Here is a 25,356-nt window from a genome sequence, read left to right as displayed (position 1 = left end):
AGCTCCTATCGCCCAATCAGTCTTTTACCTACCCTGTCTAAACTATTCGAGAAGATGCTCACGAATCGACTCCTTACATTCCTAGAGAACTTGAAAACACTCCCAGATCACCAATTCGGCTTCCGAAAACAACATTCAACAGTAGAGCAAATCCACCGCATAACCCATACGATCAGCCAAACACTCGAAAAGAAAAAATATTGCTCAGCGGTTTTCCTAGACATCCAACAGGCATTCGACAAAGTATGGCATGAAGGGCTACTATACAAGCTTAAAAAGATCCTACCTCACCTCTACTACTCCATCCTAAAATCCTACCTAACCAATAGACAATTCATGGTTAAATGCCTAGACGCCACTTCCGCAACATTCCCAATAGAATCCGGCATACCCCAAGGTAGTGTCCTCGGACCCCTACTGTACTCCATCTACACTGCCGACTTACCTATATCAAACGAGATAACAATAGCGACATTTGCAGACGACACAGCGCTATTAGCTACCCACGCAGACCCGGTAATAGCCTCATCCACTCTCCAGCGAAGTCTCGACTCCATGGAAAAGTGATTTCATAAATGGGGTTTCAAAATTAACGAAAAGAAATCCTCACATGTAACCTTCACGCTCCGAAAACAAACCTGCCCCCACGTCACCATCAACAATGCAACAGTTCCTAGCAGGGACTCAGTCCGATACCTGGGCATGACCCTGGACAGGAGATTAACGTGGAAGAAACACATCTCAGATAAAACGAAGCAACTAAAGGACAAACTAAAAAAACTCTATTGGCTCACGGGCCGATGTTCCAAACTAAACATACAGAATAAAATTACCCTCTACAAGACCGTAATAAAACCTGTCTGGACCTACGGAATCCAACTATGGGGAACAGCAAGTAACTCCAACATCGAAATACTTCAACGCTTCCAATCGAAAACGCTAAGATCCTTAATAGACGCACCTTGGTATGTTACCAACGAAACCATCCATCGCGACCTCAAGATACCCACAGTCAAAGAGGAAATAGCAAAATATAGCGACAGATATAGCAAAAGAGTCAACAAACACCGAAACCACCTAATCACTGGACTACTTGATACGACGGACTAGATTCGCAGGCTGAAGAGGCACTACCCGCTAGACCTAAACGCTAGATTCATTTAGTTATCCAAATTAAGCATATGCACTTACTTATAATACTTATAAATTATACCTATCTATAATAAGTATTAACTTATTGTAAATAAACAGCCATGTCACTGCGCCACGCCAGAAAAATTACTGAAAATTCTCAACGCGAGAATTGATTGTAATTTCAACAAATAAATAAATAAAAAAATCAGAAGCAATGCCTATCCTAGCCTTACTTTCCTAGCCAAAATTGTTATCAACAAATCCGATGGTACCGTGTGCTAGACACACCCATCACTAGTTTTTCTCAGACACAGCATCGTCACTGAACTGCACTTATTCTCTATCTTTTTTTTTTTTTTTGCACGTGGAAAAATCCTCATGGACATTTCGCTGCTGCTAATAATCGGCAACAGCAGAGTAGTGTCGGACTCTTACCGACTAAAACTCCACGATGACCATCTTACGCGTGTGACAGGAGTGCTTCGGGGACCTCTTACGAATTATCTTTCTATTGCACCCCCCCCCTCCTGCGTCCTCTTGATCGAGCCAGTTCTAAAAATTTCCCTAACTGTTGAGTTTGGCTCTAAGATGGGGGCCGGGCATTGTCCCTAGCGCCATTCCCCTTCTAGTCGCGGTCCGTTGGGACGGCGATGAAGCGGCTCTAGGCCGCCTGACCGCCATCCCTCTCCATCGCTCCTTTGCGAGCATAACCCGTTCGCAAAAGAGGCGGACAGCCTCGTATTCCTGTGACTTATTCTCTATCTTTAGAATAGTCAACATCTTTTACCGTTTCTACTCTTGGACGAGTCGCGTACATAATTTATGCATACGCATCAGTGTATATTCAATTGTGATTATTGAATTCATAATCTTTGATAAAAAGAAAGTTAATAGTTGTGTTACGGCTCAACCTTCTTGTTTTTATCATCTAAGCCTCAAGTTTACGTGACATCCTCGTCGATGCCAAGAAATTTGCGGTTCACGACCCAGGAAGTGTCGTAGACCATGTAACGTCAATTCACATCAGAGACCAGGCCACACACCGCGGACAGGATGGCACCCTGATGTCTGCACATCCTTGGCGCGTACCCTCAATAGTCTTAAGTGCCCACCAGGGGTCTTGGAATTTTCATAGTTAAGGTCCTTCGGACCAAGCGAGTATTTCTTGTTTTAGATTCCCTTTTACGTTTATTGTCTACCACGTGTTAATCTAGAAAGTTGGTTCTCTTCACATCTAGTATGTTCCGTTAGCAACTTTCTCGCGAGGGCGACTAAAACTCTTCCTGGTCCACTAACCGTCTTACTATTCAATCGGAAACGGTGTCTACTATCCTCACTTCCTTAACCAAAATTGTCATCAACAAATCCGACAGTTCAGTGTCCTCAGACACACCGACCCCTAGCTTTCCTCAGACACAGTATCGTCAGTAACACTCACTTATTCTGTATCCTTAGAATAGTCAACATATCTTTACCGGTCTCTACCCTTATAACAGTCGCGTACTTAACGTATTATTGTAACTAAGTCCTACATAACGTGGTTGGAGTGAATTGTCATTTATGTTAATTCAGTGTGTATTATATTGTGATTGCTGAATTCATAATAAAGTTTAATTAAGGCAAAATTAATAGTTGTGTTACGACTCAGCTATTTTATTTCATCAACCAACCCTTAAGTTTACGTGACAACCACCTCGAAGTGTCGTTGAACACCTACATAAGCTGTTATGCTATTATTGTTTTATTATTGTACTATCGTGGAAAAATCATTAAAGAAAACCCGATGAACTACAGTGCAGGAAAAAAGCAAAGTGCAGACGGTCCAGAAACCACGCGAAATCCGAATAGGCCATGCGACCCAGCAATATGCCCATGGCCTTTTAGGAAAATAGGTACTTGAAAAAGGATCAACGACAGTTACGAAACACGTGTCCGTGGTAGGAATACTAAAACTGATAAAAAAGGATGTTTTGGTGGAGAGAGTTAGTCAGTTGTATTAGATCATTTTTTTTTTTTTTTTTTTGGTAGATTTTTTACAATCAATTCTCATTGAGAATTATAAGTAAATTACTTTGGTGTGGTACTGAAACTTGGATTATAAGAGTTTATAGTATGTTTGATTCTAGTTGCATCTAATGCTTAAATCTAAAGGGTATTGTCTTGTAGTAGATCATGAGTTAGGAGTTAGTCACGAGTCGTGAGTAGTCAGTTGCGAGTTGTGAGTTGTCACTTAGAAGTTAATTAGTTGTACCAATTTTAATTGTTTTAGTTGTATTACATTACTACATTAAGAAGTAGCTTTAATTAAATAATCATAGCTTCCTGTCTCATCACTGTGAATAAATCTATCAAATAAATAAAGTTACTATATTATATTATATTACATTATGTTACGAATAAAGCGTTCTCATACGAGATTTTGTTTTCTGAGAAAATTCGTTCTAAATATATCTCGTAATTTCCTTCCTCAATCTTACGCTAAAGATCTCCTAAAACATTAAAATTTCTTTTCTTGGTTAAAATGAAATCGAGATTGTGACGTAAAAAATTCAAGGATCGCAAGAGAGTTAAAGTATGTACAAATATTCGAGATTAGCGTCTAAAGCCACTTTTTTTTAAAAAAAATAGGGTGTCGCGTGAAAATATTTTATTCTATGCTCCCCGATTTATCTTTTAATTAGAATTACTTTCTTCTTATCGGTTATATCATCGATTCAGGACACCCTATGTTTCAAACGATTCTCTAGAAGGAGAAAACGAGGGGAAATACGTCCCGAATACTTATTTTAAGCTAGTTATGTATACCGATCTGAAACTTCTATAACTACAATTACTACATCAGTAGCTTCTGTCAACTCAAAGGTTTCCGCACTAATTCAACATTAATGACGCTCTGTAACTTTAAACTTCATTACCAATTGAGTTGCCTCAACAAATTTCCACAACGGAATATTACGTTATGAAGCTTTTTCAACGTTAATTTAATCTCAACTGATAATTTTTTTTCGATTGAATTTCCATTTCGTTAATTGCGTCACGTTTACGAGCAATGGAAACCTTTGTCGTCCATTGGATTTTGAATTTGATTTGGATTTTTCAGCATGTTGGCGGTCCACCAGAAATTCGCTAATAAAAATCGCCTCTCACAGGATGACACAATGAAGCGTAGCTTTTCGGATTTTGATCTGTTTTCATTGAAAATACGTTGTACGTCGAGGTTTTCGATCTATCTCTGAATTTCGGGAGGAGAACATCACTTTAAGAGATAATATTGTAGGAGTCGGAAGGGGAGAAATTTTCCACGTTGGTGCGCGCGTATCTTGCTTCCCCTCGGATTGGTCTGTGACCTTTCTTCTTACCATTTCATTCGGCCAACTTTCTCAGATTCCGATGATCTTGCGACGAATCTTGAATAGTACGCACACACATGTACGTATAATGTCTTTTTACATTAATGTTTTAATGTACTTTACATTATTGTTTTTTACATTAATGTTTTAATGTACTTTACTTTGCCCAGCTGGACATTCATCAAATTTTTCTAGCTACGTATAATGTAGACGCACGTGGTCGGTTAGTTAGAAGAGTGGCGAAACAGATAAAAAAAATGTAAATCAATTTAAAACAGGAAATTATTAATTTTTCAGCCATTTGACATCGACAGGATTTAGTCTCTTTTACAAGGTATTATTTTAGGTCTCGAGGTTTTCTTTTTTTTTTTTTAGAGAAGTGAAATTTGAGTTATACGCATTGCTTACGATTTATACGCCTATCTTTTGTTAAAAGTTGGAGAATAAATTTATTTCGAAGATTGTAATAAAATAGTACACAGAAGGTGGGTTTAATTTAAATTAAATTAAGTGGTGTTGTGTACAGAATGTTTATGTAAATGACCGTCCTGTAAAGAACGAGATTCTTTCTTATCATAGAAAGTTATGCAAATAGACATCGAAATTTTTCTGTTATCTTTACCAACTCATGAAAATTCACGAAAATGTGCCATTTGTCTTTTCTATTTTACTACAAAAATTAGCGCAGATTTGTCCAAAACGTTGCATATTATCATTAATCTTCGTCCATTCCATCAATTCCATCACTCTTTAGTCATTTTTAGTTCGTAAACTATTGCACAAATAAAATCTCACAAATTACATTCATAATGTACTAAGTATCGTAAAAGAAAGTTCAAAATAACGCAACACAACAATCACCTAGAAATAAATCCCAACTTACACGATTACATCTGATTGCGAGAGATTCCAACTACGTCAACTTTCTTATTAGCACGCTATTAATGGAACTTATCTCGAATCGTCTCGCAGGTATTCAGGGTCACATTGCGTGTATGTCACGCTCCCGATCGCAATTTCTGGGTCACGAGTTACGAACGACGTATTAGGAATTTCGTATTTACCGCTGACGCGTTCCATTTTCATGGATCGATGTAAATCGTTTGATGAAAAGACTCGTGCTGTCTATTTCTTTGCATTGAACTGGGATTCCTCGCGTTAACTCACCCCTCCTTCGTCACGATCACGCGAGTTGCGTGTACGATCCTCGATAATGCCAACTCGACCCTCGTTTGCCGTTTATTCTGTTTTTCCCTTCTCTTCTTTTTTTTACTCCGCTAACTTCGTACAAGAATCTCATCGTTCATACACGCGAGGGTCTGTCTTCTCTCCTCCTTCTCCTGATATTTTTTCACTCCAGTCTGTTCGTTCGATCGCGATTAATCACGCGCTGTCGTTACGGGACGAATTCTAGGAGTGGCAAATATAGGTTTGACTGGCGACAAAGTGAACAATGAAAAATAGGTACAAAATAGATATAAATGAACGATGCTTTCATTGCCCATTGCTAAGTATATTGAGGGAAATTCTGGCTTTTTCCGATCCTTCCATTTGTACACTATTAGGCACAGAAATTAATGCGGTTTGTTTCTCTCTCTCTTTTTTTTTTAAATACATTCACTATTTATTTATCTATTCGGTTTTTTGAATCAGTCGTATCCACCGTGGATTTTCATACAAATTTTTCAAAATATTATGTAAATAGTGGAATTTCAATAGAAAATTATGTTACCTGTCAAGTATCGTAGAAAACACTTTGGATAAAACACTTTTGGATGTTTTCATAATATGTACATTCTGCGTGATTCTGCATCTTCAAATGTATTTCTATAAATACATCAAAATCCGCAGTATAGTTGTAACTTATGTAGCGGCACTTGAACGTAGAAAAAGTCAACGCAAAATTCGAATCCGGGAGAGACCCATATTATTGAGCCTTTAATACCAATGATTGTTTTGGTTTACAAGGTCTTTTTTTTTTTTTTATTAACGTGGAGGAATTAACGTGGACACCAGGTCGCTTCTGGGGAAAAGCGGCGTGGTAGTGCCGGACTCCAACCGACTAAAACTTCCACGATGATCGTCCCGGCTGCGATCGAAAGGGGCCCGGGAACCGGTGTGAGCGATACACCGCCCCCCCCCCCCGCGTGCCTAATACCACCGCTTGATGGAGCGGTGTGTGGCCATTGTCACACCACGCCTCGTCGCCGGAGCCGCCGTGCCAGGCAGCCCGGTTCCCCTACCGGGCTGCTTTGCGGCCCCGGGGTGCTGAGCTATTGCCAGCGCCTAAGTTTGCACCCCACCGGGGGACGCGGCGGACCTAGCGCGCCTCACTGAAGCGCGCCCATGGCCTCTGCCGCGCCCTCGCCGGTCAAACCTCTCAGGGTGAGAGTTCCGCACCCTCACCCTTTCCGCGGCCTCTTCTCGAAGCATAACTTACTCACAGAAGGAGGTCACGGCCCTCCTTCTTCTCTCGCTTACCAACAATGCCTCGAGGATCGTCGGCGGCGAGAGGTCCCATTCGATTTCCGCGATGAGGTCGTGGCGCGGCCGCGGCCACGCCGGGCAGTATTCCAACGTGTGCTGCGCCGAATCCACGCTTGCATCGCAGTGGTGGCAGCGCGCGGTCGCCTCCTTCCCGATTCGGTGCAGATACTCACCGAAGCAGCCGTGTCCGATGAGCACCTGCGTCAGCCTGTAGGTCAGAGGAGGTCCGCCGCCGTCCAACCAAACGTCCCAGTTGGAAGGACGGCCCCGAGGACCCTTATCCCCGGTGCACCCGCTCTCGTGTCGAGGCTGGCGCGCCATCTGTCGAGCAAAGCTCGCTGAGCCCGAACCCTGACGTCGGTGCCCGCCGGGCCCACCCCGCCCGACACACCCCGAGTGTGGAGGAAAATCTCGCGACACCTCAGGGCCTGCAATTCGAACGGGGGAAACCCGGCGAGCACCGCTGCCGCCGAAATGGTGCGGAAGCCCCTCACTACCCTGATGGCCACCGTCCTGTGCAGCCTCCTGATCGCTAGGAGCTTGCGACGGTTGGTCATCAGGTCCTCTGCCCAGATCGGAGCTCCGTAGAGGAGCTTCGATCGTACCACGCCGGCGTACAGCCGGCGCACTCCGACGCCGGGCCCGCCCAGCCGAGGCAGCAAACGTCCTAAGGCGTTCGCCGTCGCCTCAACAGACGGCGCCAGGCGCTCGAAGTGAGCGCAGAAGGTCCAGTGGCTGTCGAGGGTTAGGCCCAGATACTTCATGCTGGTTTCGACCCCGATCTTAGACCCCTCCAACCTCAGGCGATAACCCGCTGGAAGCGTCCTGTGATCGGCCTTGCAGCAAAACAACATTGCCTCGGACTTCTCTGGGGACACCCTCAGTCCCAATTCCTTAATCTCGGCGACCACGTAGGCCACCGCCAACTCCGCCAGGCGGACGGTTCTACCCCATGCCGTGCCCCAGATCAGCACCAACGTGTCGTCGGCGTAGCACGTCAATGTCGAGTTCGGAGGCATCGGCGTCCAAAGCACTGCGTCGTACGCGATGTTCCACATCAACCGACCCAATACCGAACCTTGCGGGACCCCGCGATGTACAGCCCTCCCGGTCACCCCTCCGCCCCGGACGGTATAGACGATACTCCGGTCCCGGAGGAACGCCCGGACCACACCCCGCAGGTACGCGGGCACCCGATGAAATTCGAGGGCCCGGCATATCCTGTCCCAGGGGATGCTGTTAAAGGCGTTGACCACGTCCAGCGACACGGCCAGCGCCACGTAACCATGCAGCTCGGCCCCCTCGACAAAGGAGCGGACGCGGACGACAGCGTCGGTCGTAGATCGCCCTCTCCGAAAACCGAACTGGCCGTCGTGCAGTCCGGGCACACTCTGGGACCGATGCGACTCCAGGCGGGCAGCCACCGCTCTTTCCAGTAGCTTGCCCGCCTCGTCCAAAAGGCACACCGACCGAAAGGCGAAAGGCAAGTCCGGGGAGCGCCCCGGCTTCGGCAGCAGGACCATCCGCCCCTCCTTCCATGACGCGGGGAATTCATCCCGAGACAGGCATCCGTCGAACAGACGCATTAGTCTCGGGGCCAAGACGCCGGCGACGTCCTTCCACAGGCGGGCCGGGACTCCATTGGGACCCGGTGCTTTCCGCGCTCCGATCCTCCCGACGGCCCCGGCCAGTTCTTCCTCGGTGACCTTCAATTCCGGGCTCCACCTTCCCGCGGAGACACGTGGTTCTTCTTCTGGCGGTTGAGGCTCCTGCTCCTCCTCTTCGGTAGGGCTGCCATCTCCCTCGTTCGAAGCTCCCGGGAACAAGGTGCCGACGACCTCATCCAGGAATCGAGGGTCTATGCTCTCTGTTAAGGGAGGCGTCCATGGACGGAATTTGTTCAATACCATTTTGTAAGGGCGCCCCCAGGGATCAGAGTCGAGGCTGGCCAAAAGCTCGTCCCAGGCCCGCCTCTTCGCCTCCTTGATGGCTCGTTGCAGGAGCCTTCGCGCTTCGCTGTAGGCCTCGTACAGACGAGCCACCGTGTCTTCGTCCACCCGCCGCCTACGGCGGGATCTGGTGTACCGGCGCCGGGCGCGGATGCATGCTCGCGGAGACGAGCTATCTCCTCGGACCACCAGTACACAGCGCCGGCGCGGCGCGGGGCTCCAGACCGCGGCATACACGAATCGCAGATCGCGTGCATGTCGTGCCACAGCCGGGTCGCTCCCGCTTCCGCGTCCTAGTCGATCCTGGATTCTTCTAACCAAGCGACAGCTATAGCGGCCGTCGTCATGAAGTCCTCGTTGCGGCGGGTCACCGCCCACCGCGGGAATCTTCTTCTCCTTCCCGGTGGGCCGATGGGCCCGCGCGCACCCAACGAACGGTCGCCCATCACACCGCCAACCGCCACCTCCATGAAGATGTAGAGGTGGTCCGAAAGGGTCTCCTCCGGGGAAACCTCCCAACCGGAAACACGGCGGGATGCGGCAGGGTTTGCCCATGTGAGGTCCACTATGGACTCTCCCCGCCACGCCACGCACGTGCTGGACGACCCCCGGTTCATAAGCCGCAGGTCGAGTGCGGCCGCCCAGTCCTGTACGTCGCGACCCCTTCCGTTGGTCCTGCGGGAGCTCCACGCCGTTGAGTGGGCGTTGAAGTCCCCGAGGACCAGTGACGGGCAGGCGCCCAAACGCCTCGCGCAAGCCGCGAGCCCGTCCAGGAAGGAGGCGTATTCTGTCCAGCTGATGTTGGGCGACATGTAGACGGCCACCACTGCCAGGTCGCCCCATTTCACGGCCACAAAGCCCCGTCCTCGCTCGATCACCGAGCAGGAGGGGCTCCCCGCGATCCCGGTCCAGAACACGGCGACCGAACCGATCAGGTCCCCAGCGCCTCGTGACGCGTCGAGAATGCTGTACGGCTCGGCCACTGCCGCCAGAGCAATCCGCCGCTCCGTCAGGCTCTGGAACATTAAGTCCCGAGCCCGGCGGGAGCGGTTAAGATTGCACTGCAAGAGCAGTTGTCCTCCTCCTCTTCTTCCGCTGGTTTACAAGGTCTAGAGGCAAACGAACTCGGAACAGATTGTTATTGCCGTCTTTTGTAATCTTCAGCCGCAGTTACAAAAGAAGGTTAACTTTTTGTGGTAACGTCCGTTGATATAAATGTATGAACGTGATCCCTAAATTATTATGGTTATCCTTTCTGCGATCGGCATAATAGCATCGAGCGAGCGACGATTATTTGGAATATATTATCTCTCGTACTTATACTGATTTTAATACAGCTGACTATTACAAATTCATCCACTCGTTTCTTATCAAACAACCTACACGTGTAATCCACCTCACTTATTTACACACTTTTCAACGACAACAACAAGAATTTGTTTTCCGTCCTAATACTTTTATAATAGTGTTCGCTTGTTTTTCTTTCTCTCCATTTTTCTTTTGTTTTATTTAAGCGAATTATATAAATATAGAAGAGATCGTCTTCTGGAGTCAAATTGAATTGGAAGGAGATCTCTCGCGGGGCTGTTAATGTATTATTAATAGGGTGCTTTTACTTTACGTAGTTTCATCGTGAGTTTAAATTGAAACTCGTGAATAGCTACTTAATGTGTGATTATACGTAAACTACTCAAAGTATCGGGCTAGCTTTCACGGCTTGTCGCATGGATAAGACGATACAGATGATAAAACTTCGTTATACGATACAACAAGTTGAAAGATAATTGGAGTAACTGCTTATGTAGGGAAGATGAAAATCTGCAGAATTTATTGGTTAAATAGCGTTTACTACACTAATCACGCATTTAAAACACTATAGTATTATCATTGCAGCAGATTTGCACGTTTAATCCTATTTACCTTTTCAAACAAAATTTACTCTATCACTTTCTCAACATATTCATGTTATATTCATCTCAGTTCGACTCTTAAAGCTTCACCGTTGTTTCCTCCCTCATTCACAAACGTAGATCAATAAACCATCCTATAACCTATGATACATGTCGATATTCTCAATCCTAAACGGAAGCACACGACTCAGATGACTACTCGTTGGAGGACAGTCAGGAACGAAACCGTCGTTCGAAGTATAAAGGGTCAACCTCGTTCAAAATGGCATTTTAGGCGGTAGATCACCTCTAAATTTTTGCCTAAACAAAAGGTCACTTATTCCATTATTCCCCCTAATCTATAACTTTTATTTTATTTTACTTTGTGCTTTACAATTTGTCCGGCAGGATATTTGGCAAACTATAACTTTTGACGAGCTTCACAGCCGTTTACGATTTGAATAATTAGTTGTGGTAAAACTGCATACCTAAAATAATCTTGGTAACCGGTCGTAGGCTACATTTTCGTGGTCATTCGAGTTTACACGTGCATAACGAGACTTTGAAATTTCATCAATTTTGCAGAGGCGTGGAATATGTAACGATATGCGATAGGAAGGCGGATGAATTCCAAGCTGGCAACAGTTTACGTCGTCATGCATATTTCAATAGGTCGCGCATCTGCCTATTCGATCAGTTTCCATTTCAGAATTTTAAGGGACACCATACGGGCAGATGTGCAATAACTCGCTGCATTCTGCCATTTTCCGTTCGATCGACGTCCCCGTGCCGGCTAATAAAGTGGAACGCTGCTTCGTAACAGGATTTGGCTCGTTCTCACCGAGGCTTCAAGTCCTTGCCGCAAACCATGGCCAATCTGTGGCCCGTGAGACGATTTACAAGCTATTAACGATATTTGAACGAATTTATGAAATCAATTTCTCGAAATCCGAATTCCCTTGAGGACGAAAGATACATTTTTCGTTTACTATTAAATAGTAGAAATTCGTTTCTTCCGATGTTCTTTATAAAGAAGGGATAATGTAGCAAAGATAGGTTTTATTTTATTAAAAATAATGGCAATTCTTAATTATTATTAACATAAATTATTACTCATACTTGTTACAATCGGTTAAATTTCAATTTTGCTCTTATTTTAGCAAATGGAGAAGACGTGGGAAAAATCCATCAATGCCCTAACAGTACAGGGTTATCTTGAAAAGGCGATTCTTGTAAATCTTTTTAGTTTTTTCAGACTTTTGACTAAACCGATTTGTCAAGTAAAATCGCCATAGGAAATCGATGGTACAGCCGTTTACTTTGTTAGTCGAGCGGAAAAGGTCGAAGAGTAGCGGTTGAAGGGAGTTTCGTTCTCTCGGGAGAACGTGAAAAGTCTTATTGGAATACTCAAAACCCTGGTCGAGTGTCATTTATCGTTAGAGTACTTGTTGCGCGAAACACTTTGCACGGCGAGACGAAAGGGTGTAATCGAAGGCGGTGGAACGTCGTGGAAGATCGATAGGAAGGTGCCACTGGAGCGTATGGACCGCTGTTCTCGCTTTAGGAAATATTTGTTCGATGCTGATAACGTGAATCGATTGAATTTGAAAGGAAACTTTTCTAGCTGATAAAAACTTCTCTCAACCTTTCTGCAGCTTTTTAAATTAATTTAATTGTTTTATAAAGTATTTCGACATTTGTTAAGTAATGGTTCACAGTTAATGTGCGTTAAATATAAGTTTATAACAACAAAATTATTTGGGACGGTTCTCTTTATTACAGTGTATCTGAAGTATTATATTATTTTTGTAATTTAAATATTAGTTAAATATTTGTTAAAAATAATTTATCGATATAAACGTATCGATGTGAATTTTGTGTTGAATGGTAATACAAATAAAATAAAATAAAATGACATTGGATATCGGTTTCAAATATAAATTATTATTTTGTCACCTAGTGCTTCAATTTGTTTTGTCATACACATGGCAGCAGCAGTGGATAATATTCTGTTTACCGATATTGCATTTTTCAACGAGTCTGCGTTTCGTAAATTGTACGATATGAAATTCTCTTCGAAAATGATGCAACATGAAATTGTTATTTGAAAAAGAATGCAAGAGAAACGCAATATTCTGAGTGATATTACATTCTAATGGATTAGAATTCTAATGCTTGTTTATCCAAAATGTACAGAAAAATTGATGAAAAGTGCAGTTACCTACATGAAAAGATATGATCGTGATTATAATTCTTTTAGATGTGCTTTGCCTAATTTTTTTCTGTCAATTGTAACTTTTAAATTCCTCGGAACATATAAAGTTATGCTGTGGAAGAATTTTTCAATTCAAATAAAAAGCAGAAATTCATTTATATTTAATATTATTCTATATTAATTATAATTCTATTTAATTTAAATTTAAATTTATTTAATAATTAACAATTACTGAAAATTCTCAATGCGAGAATTGATTGTAAATTTTAATAAAAAAAAATTTATTTAATTTAATTTATTTTAATTTAATTAAAATTCTATATTAATTATTAATGTAAATATTTATACTTATTATACTATATTTAATATTGAACGCATGTTAATATTACTATAAAAAGACATTTCTGTTTCTTCAAACTCCCATGCTCGCATACCAATTCACACTGATTGTGGGCCAACAAAAATCTATTTCTCTCCCTATTTCTTTCTATTTTATTTGACCTCATAATATCCCAGTCCACGGATAGCAGCTATTGGAGAAGGGAATCGCAATCATTGTCTGCAGAAAACGCCAAAAAATTTGTCCACGTTCTGTTTGAAACGAGTCTCTATCCCATGGTTTATTTCTAAACTTTCCCTCAGTTTCCGAACAAACAGATGAAAGCCTAACGCTGGGAAATTCATAGGAAGGAAACGTAGCTGGCAGTAGTTTCGAAATTATATCCTGTATACTCGCAAACTCGGATTCCTTGTTATGTGTGGTGGTTACCATGTAGCGTAGCTTCACTTTCGTTCCTCTGGTTTCCGCTCGCTGGCTTACCACGGGGTGAAAAGAAGCTTCAATGAGAAAACTTTCAACGTTATCGTGCTCTTATTTGTCTTCCCTATTTGCCGATTATAATTGTTTTCGACAAATTCGAAATGACTCGATATTTGTAACATGTGGAATAGCATAATCGACGAAATATGATTTTGAGAAGATTTTAATGGTTGGAGAATGTAGTACGGTGGCACATGGGTTTGTGTGTGTGTATGTGCAGGAACGAACGTATTTATGTAATTGCTTCTAGAACCTTGTTATAGCATCTGTTCGTTCTAGCATATGTTGAAACATGCATGTATATACATATTACATATTCAGGCATAATCCATTGCAGGATTATGTTCTAATGCGAAGTCAGTATCAAATACAACAATTTAATCATTTGCGTCGTGTATTATATCATTTTGTTTTCAATTTTGTTTGTCTTTTTCAGACTTCAGATCAAGTGATATACAGTCAGTCATGAAAGTTTTCGTACAACTTATAATAATGATAATAAAAATTATAAACAATATACGTGACAGGCAGAAACAATATTTTCCTAGCTATCCCGATTGATTGTATTCCTCAGCGTCTGTTTTATAGCATATGTTTTCGTTGTAACATACAGACTTTATCGATAAACATTGTCCATTATATATTATTATATATGTATATTAATATACATAGTTCATTCTAGTCCATTATTTATACCGATTAACAAATTAATTGAACTTATTCAACATGTATCAACTTATACAACAGGTACATCATTCATTATACAATATACAGTACATATTTGAAATTTAAGAACTTTTTTTTTATTTGGAAGAATTTTACAATCAATTCTCATTGAGAATTATAAGTAAATTATTCTGACGTGGTAGTATAACTTGAATAATAAGTGTTTATCGTATGTTTGATTCTAGTTGAATCTAATGTTTAAATCTAGACATTTAAGAATGACATAAAATTTTTCTGGATATTTGTTGTGCATTTTTTTGTAACTATTACTATCACTAGAATGTTAACAGAAGACATTAACTTTTCTCTAACAATTTAGGTATCTTCAAAATACGAAGTGAACTAAATTTAAATGAATTAAATAATGGAATTAAATATTGCAAAAGTAACGATATTTATTACTTTGGTATGAATTTCTCTAATTCATGGATTCTTAATCCTTTTTGTGAACCAAAGGACGCCTGTATTATTTAATAAATTATTCATCAGTAACATTAATATATCGAATAAACAGCATCAAAGGATAAGGATATAGAAATATGTAACAGCGATTGTTACTCCAGACGTTATGAAACAAACGACTTCTTTATATTTTCATATTTTTAAGATAAATTAACTTCCAACGGGAAAAATTAGCTTCAGATTGCTAAGAACTTCGTGCATTACAATATTATAGATGGTCCATTAAAATGGAAACGTTCGCTGCGTTTAAATCTCTGTTTTCTCATTCTCTGACTGAAAGCATAGCAAGATATTTATACTGTGCGAGAAGCATTAACGAGCTTTCGTCAATAGAATCGCAAAACGAGGCGAACGCATCATTCGTTTCTGCTTCGAGCACTTTGCGTATACATCTTATTAACACAGTCAATTTTATGGAAATCGAATTCCTTTAATTCACATCGACCAAGAAAATCTCCGATGCGAATACATCTGTATAATTTCGCGAAACTGTGAATTTTATCGTTCTATCCTATTTTATTAAAAAACTAGCTTGAAGCAGACTCTTAATAGAGAATCGTAAAAAAACGTTTAATATTAACCTAACGCTGGAATCTAAAAAATTTCATGCTACGTAGAATTTTTTTGACGATTATTTTAAACGTATGCAGTTTTTTTTTACTTTATGTATTTTTAATGAAAAGAAAAAATAAGAAATTCCTACGATTGCTGCTGAAAGAAAGTCAAAGCGGTGGACGAGTATTGAAAAATGGAAGAGAAGTCTTTTTCAGGCGCGTCTCTTTTCACTGTTCGCTCGTTCGTATGAAAATCTCGATTTTCCAATTCCACGAAAGGAACGGCGTTACTTTGCGAGGAAAATGTTGAATACGAAAACGAAAGGCGATTAATGTCGCGTGACTTCACAGCTTTTCGCGGATTTTCTCGTAAATCCGGCGTTTAAGATTCCGTTTATCTTTGACAAATTGATCTCTTTGAGACTCATAATTTTATTGCTTCTTTTAAAAGTGACCCATATTAGTGCGCGTTATTTTATTTAAGCAAACAGTCGGACAGAATTCCGTAAAAATGAAGTAATATTTTATGGTATAAGAATCGAAATGGCTGAAAGTAGAGTAAATAATTGCTAACACGATGGCGAGACGGGAACATTAGCGAGAGACAAATTTAATAAGTACTTTATGTTTCTATAAAACATTCAAACCCTACCATCTAATTATAAGCTCAATCGTTAAATGAAATCGTTACCACGGATTCTTTCAACGTAATTAATTTACATTAACTCACTTCATTTATTTAATTGATCGATTCTTATCACGAATGGTCTACAGGATTTTCAATTCCGAAAATTTCGATTTTTAGAAATTAACAGTTCGCGTAAATTTCCATATTTACCACTATGCAAGTTCCCAAGATATTGGATCGCCCGCAAAATTCGTTCCGATTTACATTTCGATTCGATATACATTTATTGAATAATATTGTTTTTTTTTATTTATTTATTAAAATTACAATCAGTTCTCGCGTTGAGAAGTTTATTGAATAATATAGGTGCCATTTTGTCCCACAACCTTTCTCGATCTTTCACGCAACTTAAATATTCCATCCTTCCAGAACCTCTCAGGCTTCTGATGAAAAACTTTTCAATATAATCTTTCGTGTCCTTAAAAATTCCTTAAAAGTCGGGACAAACTTTCCGGGCAACCCAATATATAATGCCTGAGTATCGATAAATCTTGTATATCTTCAATAAAAGATTTAAGTAAATTTGCATAATTTGTAAAATGCATAAGGTTCCATTATCGATAAATATCGTAAGCTTCAAATAAAAAATTCCAATGGTAATTTAATTTTACACGAATTTTTACCGTATTTTCACTGGTTTTCTCATTAATTAAGAAACTTTTGAACGTTAATAATAACGACTCACAACACACGATTCTTTACATGCACGTAGACGACTGAACATGTTTATCCACTTTCTGCGCGAGCATAGTACATTAAATATCGAGACTGCTGAAACAAGGAACTAAACGATTGAAGTAGACAGTACCGTGAGTTGTCTCGGTATAAAGGTTGAAACCGGCTAATGGTCGATAATGGAACTGCTTGAATGGTGGTATAACCAAATTATACTGTCGACTAGCTGCTCGTGATCTGGAAAACAATATTCACAAGGGGAACGCATCATTATATATATAATTCAATGAAATCTGTTCTCGTTCCGACTCGTTGTTCTTCATTCGCCTCCCTATATCACGCATGTCTCACTCACAGTCTGTCAAACAATCGTCCTACGTGATTGACTGTCTTCTATAAAATCTGATTCTGTATCAAGCTTTCCAGAAACCATACACATTTATACTCGTAAGTATTTTTTTTCAGATTTGTACGTTTATTTTATATTTCGTATCTTATTTAGTGATGCATGGTTTCGTTTGCACTTTTGTAATCTCATGGTTCGATTTGGACCAATGCGATCCAATGTGCAAAAATTTGGATTAATATGAACCGATTATTTAACGCCAACTTATAATAAAAAATGTTTCTGTTTAAGTAAACAGATTTTTATTTTAGATTTTTATTTTCTATAGAAATTTTAACAATTGCAGAACGTCGTTCGAGATGAGATCCTACGATTACTCTGTAATTACACAATTACGTTTATTTACGTTCGCAAGTTTTTCTATAAAATCTCTTTTCAAAATATAAAATTAGCCGAATAGATTTAAACTGTATTATTTAAAATATAATGCTAGATATATTTGTTTCGTAATCAAAAGTTTGAACAAAAACTGTTTGAACGAATGCCGACACGAGGTGTGTACATAATAATGTTTTCAATTGACAGGATTTATCGCGAACGTGTCTTACTCGCTTCGTTCAGCGAGGAGACATTAGCGGATTAGCCGGCATTTGCATTACCTTGAGCCGTCAGTTGTAATTTTCACTAGTAGCACTTATCATACCATAGATCGAGCGTGTTTGTACTATGTTATTCACGTGCTCCCCTGTCTTGACAACCTTAAAACTTGTTAGTCCTACGCTTTGACAAACCGTTATTAGCGGCTCTATTTCTAATTCCATTAGTTTGAAACGCTAACGATGATACTTCACGACGATTTAAAATTGAAGCGTTATCAAAGATTCACAAATATTGTACACGTGATGCGACAATCTCTATGTATATACGGTTAATACGACGTGATTACGCGAACTAATGCCTACGAATTAGAACTAGAATTTTTTTTATTTAAATCACAATTTGAACTTTTTAATGTAAATTTGGATTTTCCAATTTAGAGTTGGAAGTAAATTTTAAAAGCAAACATAGAATATTCTGAATTGAATTGAATTTTTGAACTGTATTTATAAGATGAACGATCTCTGAGAAGAGGAAAAGCAGTCAAAGTACAAGAAGTACCTGCTCCTTTCCTCGAACTTGAACCTCCAGGGGTTTGCAACCAACGAATTCATAGAAATTTCGTGATCTTTTTCTATATTTTTCTATTTAAACTTTGATTCGTATTTCCCAAACTTGATATCACAACTCGATATGCGATTAAGTTTTTATGTTATTCTATCGAGAATTCCAAGTGGTACACGACGTTCCGTATCCTATTTCATTATACTGTTCGAACGTAACGATCCGGATTAAAATGCAATATTCCATGTTAATCGGAAGTGAATCGTTACTATATTCGTTTCTACAACAACTGATGTATTATTCAATATATCTCCGTGGTAACGAGCATCGCTAATTGACATATTTGGCGGTGAATCGAGAACCTTACCACACAACCGATGACCTTTCGTGTCCTGATGTAACGACCTTGACCAAACCGATACCTAGTTTATGAATCGATACGACGTCGTGGTAAGAACGTGATAACAGTTGTAAAACACGTTTTGACTTCTGTATGAAATTCTCTTCAGATGTCATAATACAGTAGAACGTTGATTATCCGCGCAAATCATGATACGCATTGTTCAGATGTAATCGAATCATTTTATTTTTATATGAGAGAAGATCATTTATCTTGGATGTTTTATAAATATTAAACAGAAGCGGAAACTTACGAATAAGAATGTAATAATTTCTTTCACTTCCTATTCTTGTTTAGTAATCATTCTTACAAGGTACAATCCATAAATTTTCTATTAAACAATGCGCCGATGATCGGTCGTTTTGTCAATCGGTATTCTGGTATAATCGAGCTTCTACCGTACTTTATATTTGAAATTAATACGATTCTAAGAATCATTTATAAAGATTCTCAATCGAAGAAGACCAGCATATCCAATATCGTTTCATACGCGCAAACATCGTTGATTGATGATAACAGCGTAAGCACATGTTGCTCCTGTATCCTGCAGAAACAATACGAGCAAAACGGAATCGCAATTTCAACATCAAGCAAAGCATCGAATAATTACCATTAGCCTCGAAATTAGTTTCAAAAATTTGATGCGCATTTGCGCACGTCGTTCGGTAATATCATACGCGATTCGGTTTCGACTTTCCCACTAAAATTACCATCCTGTACAGATATAACAATAGCCATTTACGATAACTAAATCGTTATTGTTCATGTTCGAAACCGGCTCGAGTGGCAGCCATATGAAATTAACGCGCTTTAATTCGGTTATTTCGATGAATTGATCTATATGTGGCTGTTGCAGATGTTTGAGATGCATCCACCATCATGATGCCGTGGATCGTTAAACAAAGGTTCGACACCTGAGTAACAACGATCGCCGAGATCCGCTTCCACTTCTCGGAGCTAACCATCTTCGAGGACGAATAAATCACGCGTTGGAAGAGGAATGGTCCCTTGGGCCTTCGGCGTGCCTCTCGTCTTCGTTTCTGCTCTGGGTCTTATTCTCAATGGTTTTGTGCTACTCGTGGTTCTTGGACTAGGCAAACAGGTAAATAGTTGTTCTGATTGATAGATAATTCGTCGATACGTGATTGACAGCGTGTATCGAGAGATTATATTTTTATTATTATTAATTGGTTCGATGTACTATGTCAACTGTAAATTTTAATTTGAAGAAAAAAATTGACTAGATAAACAATATTTCCTTGGTTCAAATGATAAACGATCTTTAAATTAATTACCAAAATCTATTGAAATCTATTGTGAATTAGTATTTATAGGCTTTTCAAACTCGATTTTCCGAGAAAGAGAAAATTCGTGTAGATATTAGCAAAATTGTATTTTATGCTGTCAATTTATTCGTGTATAACAAAAATTGTTGGAGAAACATAGGAGAATAATTAAATTAGCTACGTTGCATCGTTTAAGGAATCGAAGAATTTAAATTTGTATAGTATTTCCAACTGGGAATATTCTTAACGGGTGAAAGGGTGGTTGTTTGCAGACAATAGATCACTGACACTGCAGGAATTATTCAGGCTATCAGTCTTCTTCGATGCCCGTGTTATCGGCGACAGGAGACATACAATGAAGTTTGATAGCGTATGAAAAGCTGGACGATAAATCGATGAAAAGTCATTAGCTTTCAGCCTTAATAAACGTTGGAATCATGTTTAGGTAAAGAGTCGATGAATTTCTGATTGAATTAGAAAAGTGTCTGAATCCTTAATGAATTGGCCACTTCCGAATAGAATCGAAGCAATTATGGGTATCGGTTGGGAATACATGTTGAGTTGTTAAACTGATTGCGCGCTATCTACTATGTTTGAATGCATCTTGATCCAGTTAGGGGTCACTATTGTTATAGACCCCTGGCAAACGTTCGTGCGAATAAGCGTTTAATTAATTTTGCCAAAGAGCCAAGATATTGCGGAATCTGCTACTTGTTTCGGTAAACTTTTCGTCATCCTAGTAATTAAGAATCCTTAAATCTAGTAATAATTAGAGATTTATTACGGACCAGTAATCACGGATGTCTGATTAAAATTTGTCAAGTTACCCTTTATAAAAGAACCATTAGTATTAAAGTATGATCTAACATCAGAAAATTTGTTGCAATTTAGGATACATTCACACATAACTTATATTTGTCCAAGAGATATGATTTAATTTTGTGTGATCTGTTTTAATTTGTATCACTAAAAAATATGTAAAACGTCAAGTAGCAATCGTTTGATACAAAATTACGGAAGAAAATTAGTTTAAAATCCTGATCTCGACCAGCGAATATTGTCATCGTGTAGTAGAACTTATTATTTCAAAATTATGAAAGGATATAAAACGGTTGTAGGCTTCATGTCCTTGCAGATTTTTCTAAGATCTTTTTTTACATTATAAAATTCCTTTCGCACATTGTAGAAATTAATACGGAGTTGAGAGGTTTCGACAGAGAAATCTTGCGCGAGTTTCGAGCTACGCAAGATGGTGGCTAATCCCGTCTTTTAAAGCAGTTTCCTTTTGGGTAGAGAAAGAGAGCCACTCCTTTCGCAAGTATGACATATTTCTCAACGAAGGAATGAAACCCGCGGAAGGAAAGTGGCCACGCTGGAAATAGCCTTGTGCTTTTACGCGATCCATTTCAGTGGGTGCCACTGGCTGACCATGGCAGTTTGAACAACACAAGGTTGCGCAGTGGTTAGAAAAGATCGCATGCTTTTCGATATAATATCGAAGGTGGACACGTCGAATGGCAGCCAGCGAACTAGGTCGCATAAAATGCGCTCCTTTGCTTTGTGAGGCTCCTTGTCAGACTTGCTATATTGTTTCCCGCAAATACGTCCGGTATATGGCAAATAAAATACCTTTGCTATTGGAAAGTATATCTTCGATCGACTACGAGTTTAATAAAGGGATTAGATAAAAGTTCGTTGCTTATGAAATTATAATTTCACTGATGTTTGACGTAGAAATATCAATGTAAAAGAGTATTGGATTTTCGACACATTCGAACATTCTTTCTGCATTCTATATTCTGGAAAATTCTTCCTATATTAAATATTCTAATATATTTGATATGATTTTCTCTTTTTCAATATTATGTATTCTCTATTCTATATTTTATGTTTTATATGCTAAAAATAAGATAAAATAATGTTTACAGGCACTTCTATATATCGATAACACTCTCTTGACTAACTTTTATGTTCGACTTTTACGATTAATATTTTCTAATTCAATTAAGAAAGTTTAATAGCTGATAGATTGTTTAATACATAAATACCAAAATAAAACCAACGATGTGTAAATTTATCTTTTATCCATTCGTAGTTGTTTTGTACAGTAGGGTGTAAAGAAGTCGACGAGAAGTAACGTTTAAGAACGAGGCAGAGGGATCGCGTGCAAACAGCGAGAAGTTTAAATTACAAGATCCCAGCTGGAAATTAAGATTGCACGGTGTACAGGAACTTTTGATCGCCATAGGAAAGTTTATTTAACAAGTTAACCGATGTCCGCAGACGCAGCAGCAACAAACCGCCAATACTTTGTTGCTGATACACTTGGGTGCAGTGGAGGCGGCTGTGTGCCTGATATTACTGATCTTTACTACTGGTTCCTGGCCAATCGCCGGCACCTGGTGTGTTTTACACGGTTTTCTTTTGACTCTTTTACATCCAGTCGCCCTTTGGACTGTCACTGGATTGAACTGTGACAGGTAAGCCTTTTACATACTCTTTTTCTCCTTTCAAAATGTTCTATCTTTATTAAACTCGTATTCGAAATCGAATTCTTTTATCGTCGAATTTTTTGGTGAATTTCTGATACACTGACTCATATCCGGTTTATATGTAGTAGGAATTTCACACAAACATTTTCGATAAAGTTTCAAAAGCTGTTCTATATTTATAGCACTTCAAAGTACGAAAATCATATTGTTCGATCCCATATTGTGGAAAAGTATTATCTTTCATTTGTCCAGTTTGGTCATTTGTGCCAAATTTTAATTTCATTTAATCGTGTTAGAGACACAATAAGAGGTTATGTAAAAGGAACAATAATGATAAAATTAAAATAATGTCTACAATAAGCGAACAAAGATTACAAATTCAAATGTCCAATAAATTATATCACGATAATGTAGAGAATATATTCTGACGCATTGCCATAATTAAGTGTTACTTAACGGATACAATATTCAACAAATACACATATTTAATAAATCAATTCGTTGCATCGCATCAATCAGCATTCGAAAAGCATCTGTGTATCTTCATCCATAAAGCGGGGAGGCCATCGAACTGGAAATCCCTTGGAAAAAAATCGAGTTCGATTCGGTGCCACGATGACGTTCAACGAGCCTTACGTAGCACAAAGCTGCCAAGCTTTTCAACGTAAGATGTCAATAGAGCCACCCAGCATTCAGCCCCGATATCTCTTTGGCCGTCAACCAACACCAGATCTTCGATTCAATCAGAAACCCTTCGGCATACAGTCCCGTCATTGCTGTTCATATCTACGATTCCAGAGGAAGAGAAGGACCGATGCTCCTTCAAATTACATATCGTAGGAACGTGTAAATGTCATAATATCTCGTCGCGTCTCGTTCATCGATAATGAACATGGTACGGGACGTTTTATCGTGCCATTTTACTCCTGCTATCAGCGTCAGCAAAGTTGTTAGTATGTAATAAAAATGTCGAGGATATAAGAGATGGTGTTCTTAAATTACGCGAGGAACATTTCATGAATAGATTTAATACGGTGGTTACAGGATTCGATACACAGTTATATATAATGAAAGAATTTATCATGAACATTCGACACATTTTAATTTCCTTTTTGATACTCTATGTATAGCGTGCCCTCAGTATAAACAACAAATCACTCTCGCCTTTCCAATAGTTCAGCAACTAATATGTCCGAATTGACGAGATGCAAGTCATAACTTTTACGATTTTATTACTTTACTTCAAATATAATAATCAATCGGATAAAACAAGCAAATATCCGGACACTTTTAATCGTTAGTGTAATTATAACAACATTCTTAATCAATTTAATATAATTTAGAAGAGGAAAGAATTGCACGTGATCTGAAGTCACGTGTTCACATACAAATATTTGTCACGTTCGGGAGGCAAGAGAGACAATTCGGAATGGCGAAAGGTTAAGGATAAAAATACAAGGAGACACGCGTAGTTCTTCCACTTGAAAATATCGTGGCTAGCCGGATCGAACGCGTTCGATATTTTATTCATGGCCCATACGAATTTAAACTGTCGCATTCCTTTTCGACAGTGGCGTGACCTTTCCTCTCCGATCTCGACTCAGCCACCTACTTTTTCATTATTCACTTATGCACGTTACATTCCAACGATTCCAGGATGATCATTTAAGAGCGATTGTCTGAAATGGAAGACAGGGCCATAAAAAGATTCGATTTCGAACGTCGTTGAGGAATTTCCTTTCCGGAGTTTGATAGTCACAGTTGTGAAGATTGAACACCATAATGGCGGGGATTCTTTGTGCAGATATTACGCGATCGCTGCACCGCTACATTACGCCGCATTAGTATCACCACGACGCGTTGCGGTTGGGCTAGCTGCATCTTGGACAGGGGCTCTGTTCTTATGTGTGCTGCCCTTCTGGGGTCTGGTACCGCCTTACAGGTTCGTTTGTTGTTTGACAACTGGTCGAAATCTCTTACACGATTCAACTAATGTTATTAATGAAATTAATATACTAATTACAAGTTACAAGTTATCTGTGCCGACAAATTACGGAGATCGCATAATAAAACAGAGAAAGTTCTATACAGTGGTTAAAAATGGTATGGATACACCAGTGTGTTTATTATAATATTTACATACTAATTAATTAGATCCGAATATATTAAATTTCATACCATTTGGTAATACCTTCACACGACGATAAAAATTTGATACAATGAAAATGAAGTATAAAATTTGACCAAAAAAAAGCTTCATTTGAAAGTAAAGCGTGCAAGTTAGTACTTGTTGTAGTCACTGTATGTAAGCTTTACAAAATCAATATATTACGATATTTATCTTAACATTGTAAATTTATAGAAAGCCTATATCTTGTAACTTGTCAGTTCATTAATATTATTAGTTGATAAATCACCGTACAAGAGAGCACCGATGTTCGATTTGTTCAATTTATTCGATTTTCAATGTATCTTTTGTAACTATATGGGTCTTCGTTCATTTCTTTCTTACGTAAAAGATGCTAAATTTTGTTAGCAGCATTAAGAAATTGGAGATAGTTTTTTTCCAGCCAGTCTTTGCGTGATGAATGTTCAATGCAGTCCTAATAGAGTTTCGATTTCTTTATTCGAAGCAATATTTCATCCGCGTTATTTGCGCTCGTTACTGTGTCAAGGTTAGGATTAATTAGATTCATTTTAAAATTGCTCAAGATCCTGCAAA

At 39.5% G+C, this 25,356-nt stretch overlaps 1 protein-coding gene across 5 annotated transcripts in view; it reads left to right on the top strand.

Moving 5' to 3' along the window:
- Positions 1 to 25,356, top strand: part of LOC117209229 (beta-3 adrenergic receptor-like) — an 89,138-nt gene that overhangs the window by 53,250 nt on the left and 10,532 nt on the right. For 2 of the 5 annotated variants that reach the window (XM_033450980.1, XM_033450985.1), the window contains exons 1-4: positions 17,247 to 17,396; positions 19,713 to 19,958; positions 22,426 to 22,622; positions 24,439 to 24,576. In XM_033450980.1, coding sequence (XP_033306871.1) covers positions 19,857 to 19,958; positions 22,426 to 22,622; positions 24,439 to 24,576 — 437 coding nt within the window. In that variant the 5' untranslated portion in view covers positions 17,247 to 17,396; positions 19,713 to 19,856. Of the gene's footprint in view, positions 1 to 17,246; positions 17,397 to 19,712; positions 19,959 to 22,425; positions 22,623 to 24,438; positions 24,577 to 25,356 lie in introns of those variants that run through there. The other 3 variants (XM_033450981.1, XM_033450982.1, XM_033450983.1) reach the window with 2 other exon arrangements.

The sequence above is a fragment of the Bombus bifarius genome, unplaced genomic scaffold, assembly GCF_011952205.1.
Source record: "Bombus bifarius isolate JDL3187 unplaced genomic scaffold, Bbif_JDL3187 scf7180000008166, whole genome shotgun sequence".
In the NCBI taxonomy this organism is placed as follows: Eukaryota; Metazoa; Arthropoda; class Insecta; order Hymenoptera; family Apidae; genus Bombus; species Bombus bifarius.
Note: the sequence above shows the minus strand (reverse complement) of the source record. Positions and strands in the feature narration are given on the sequence as shown.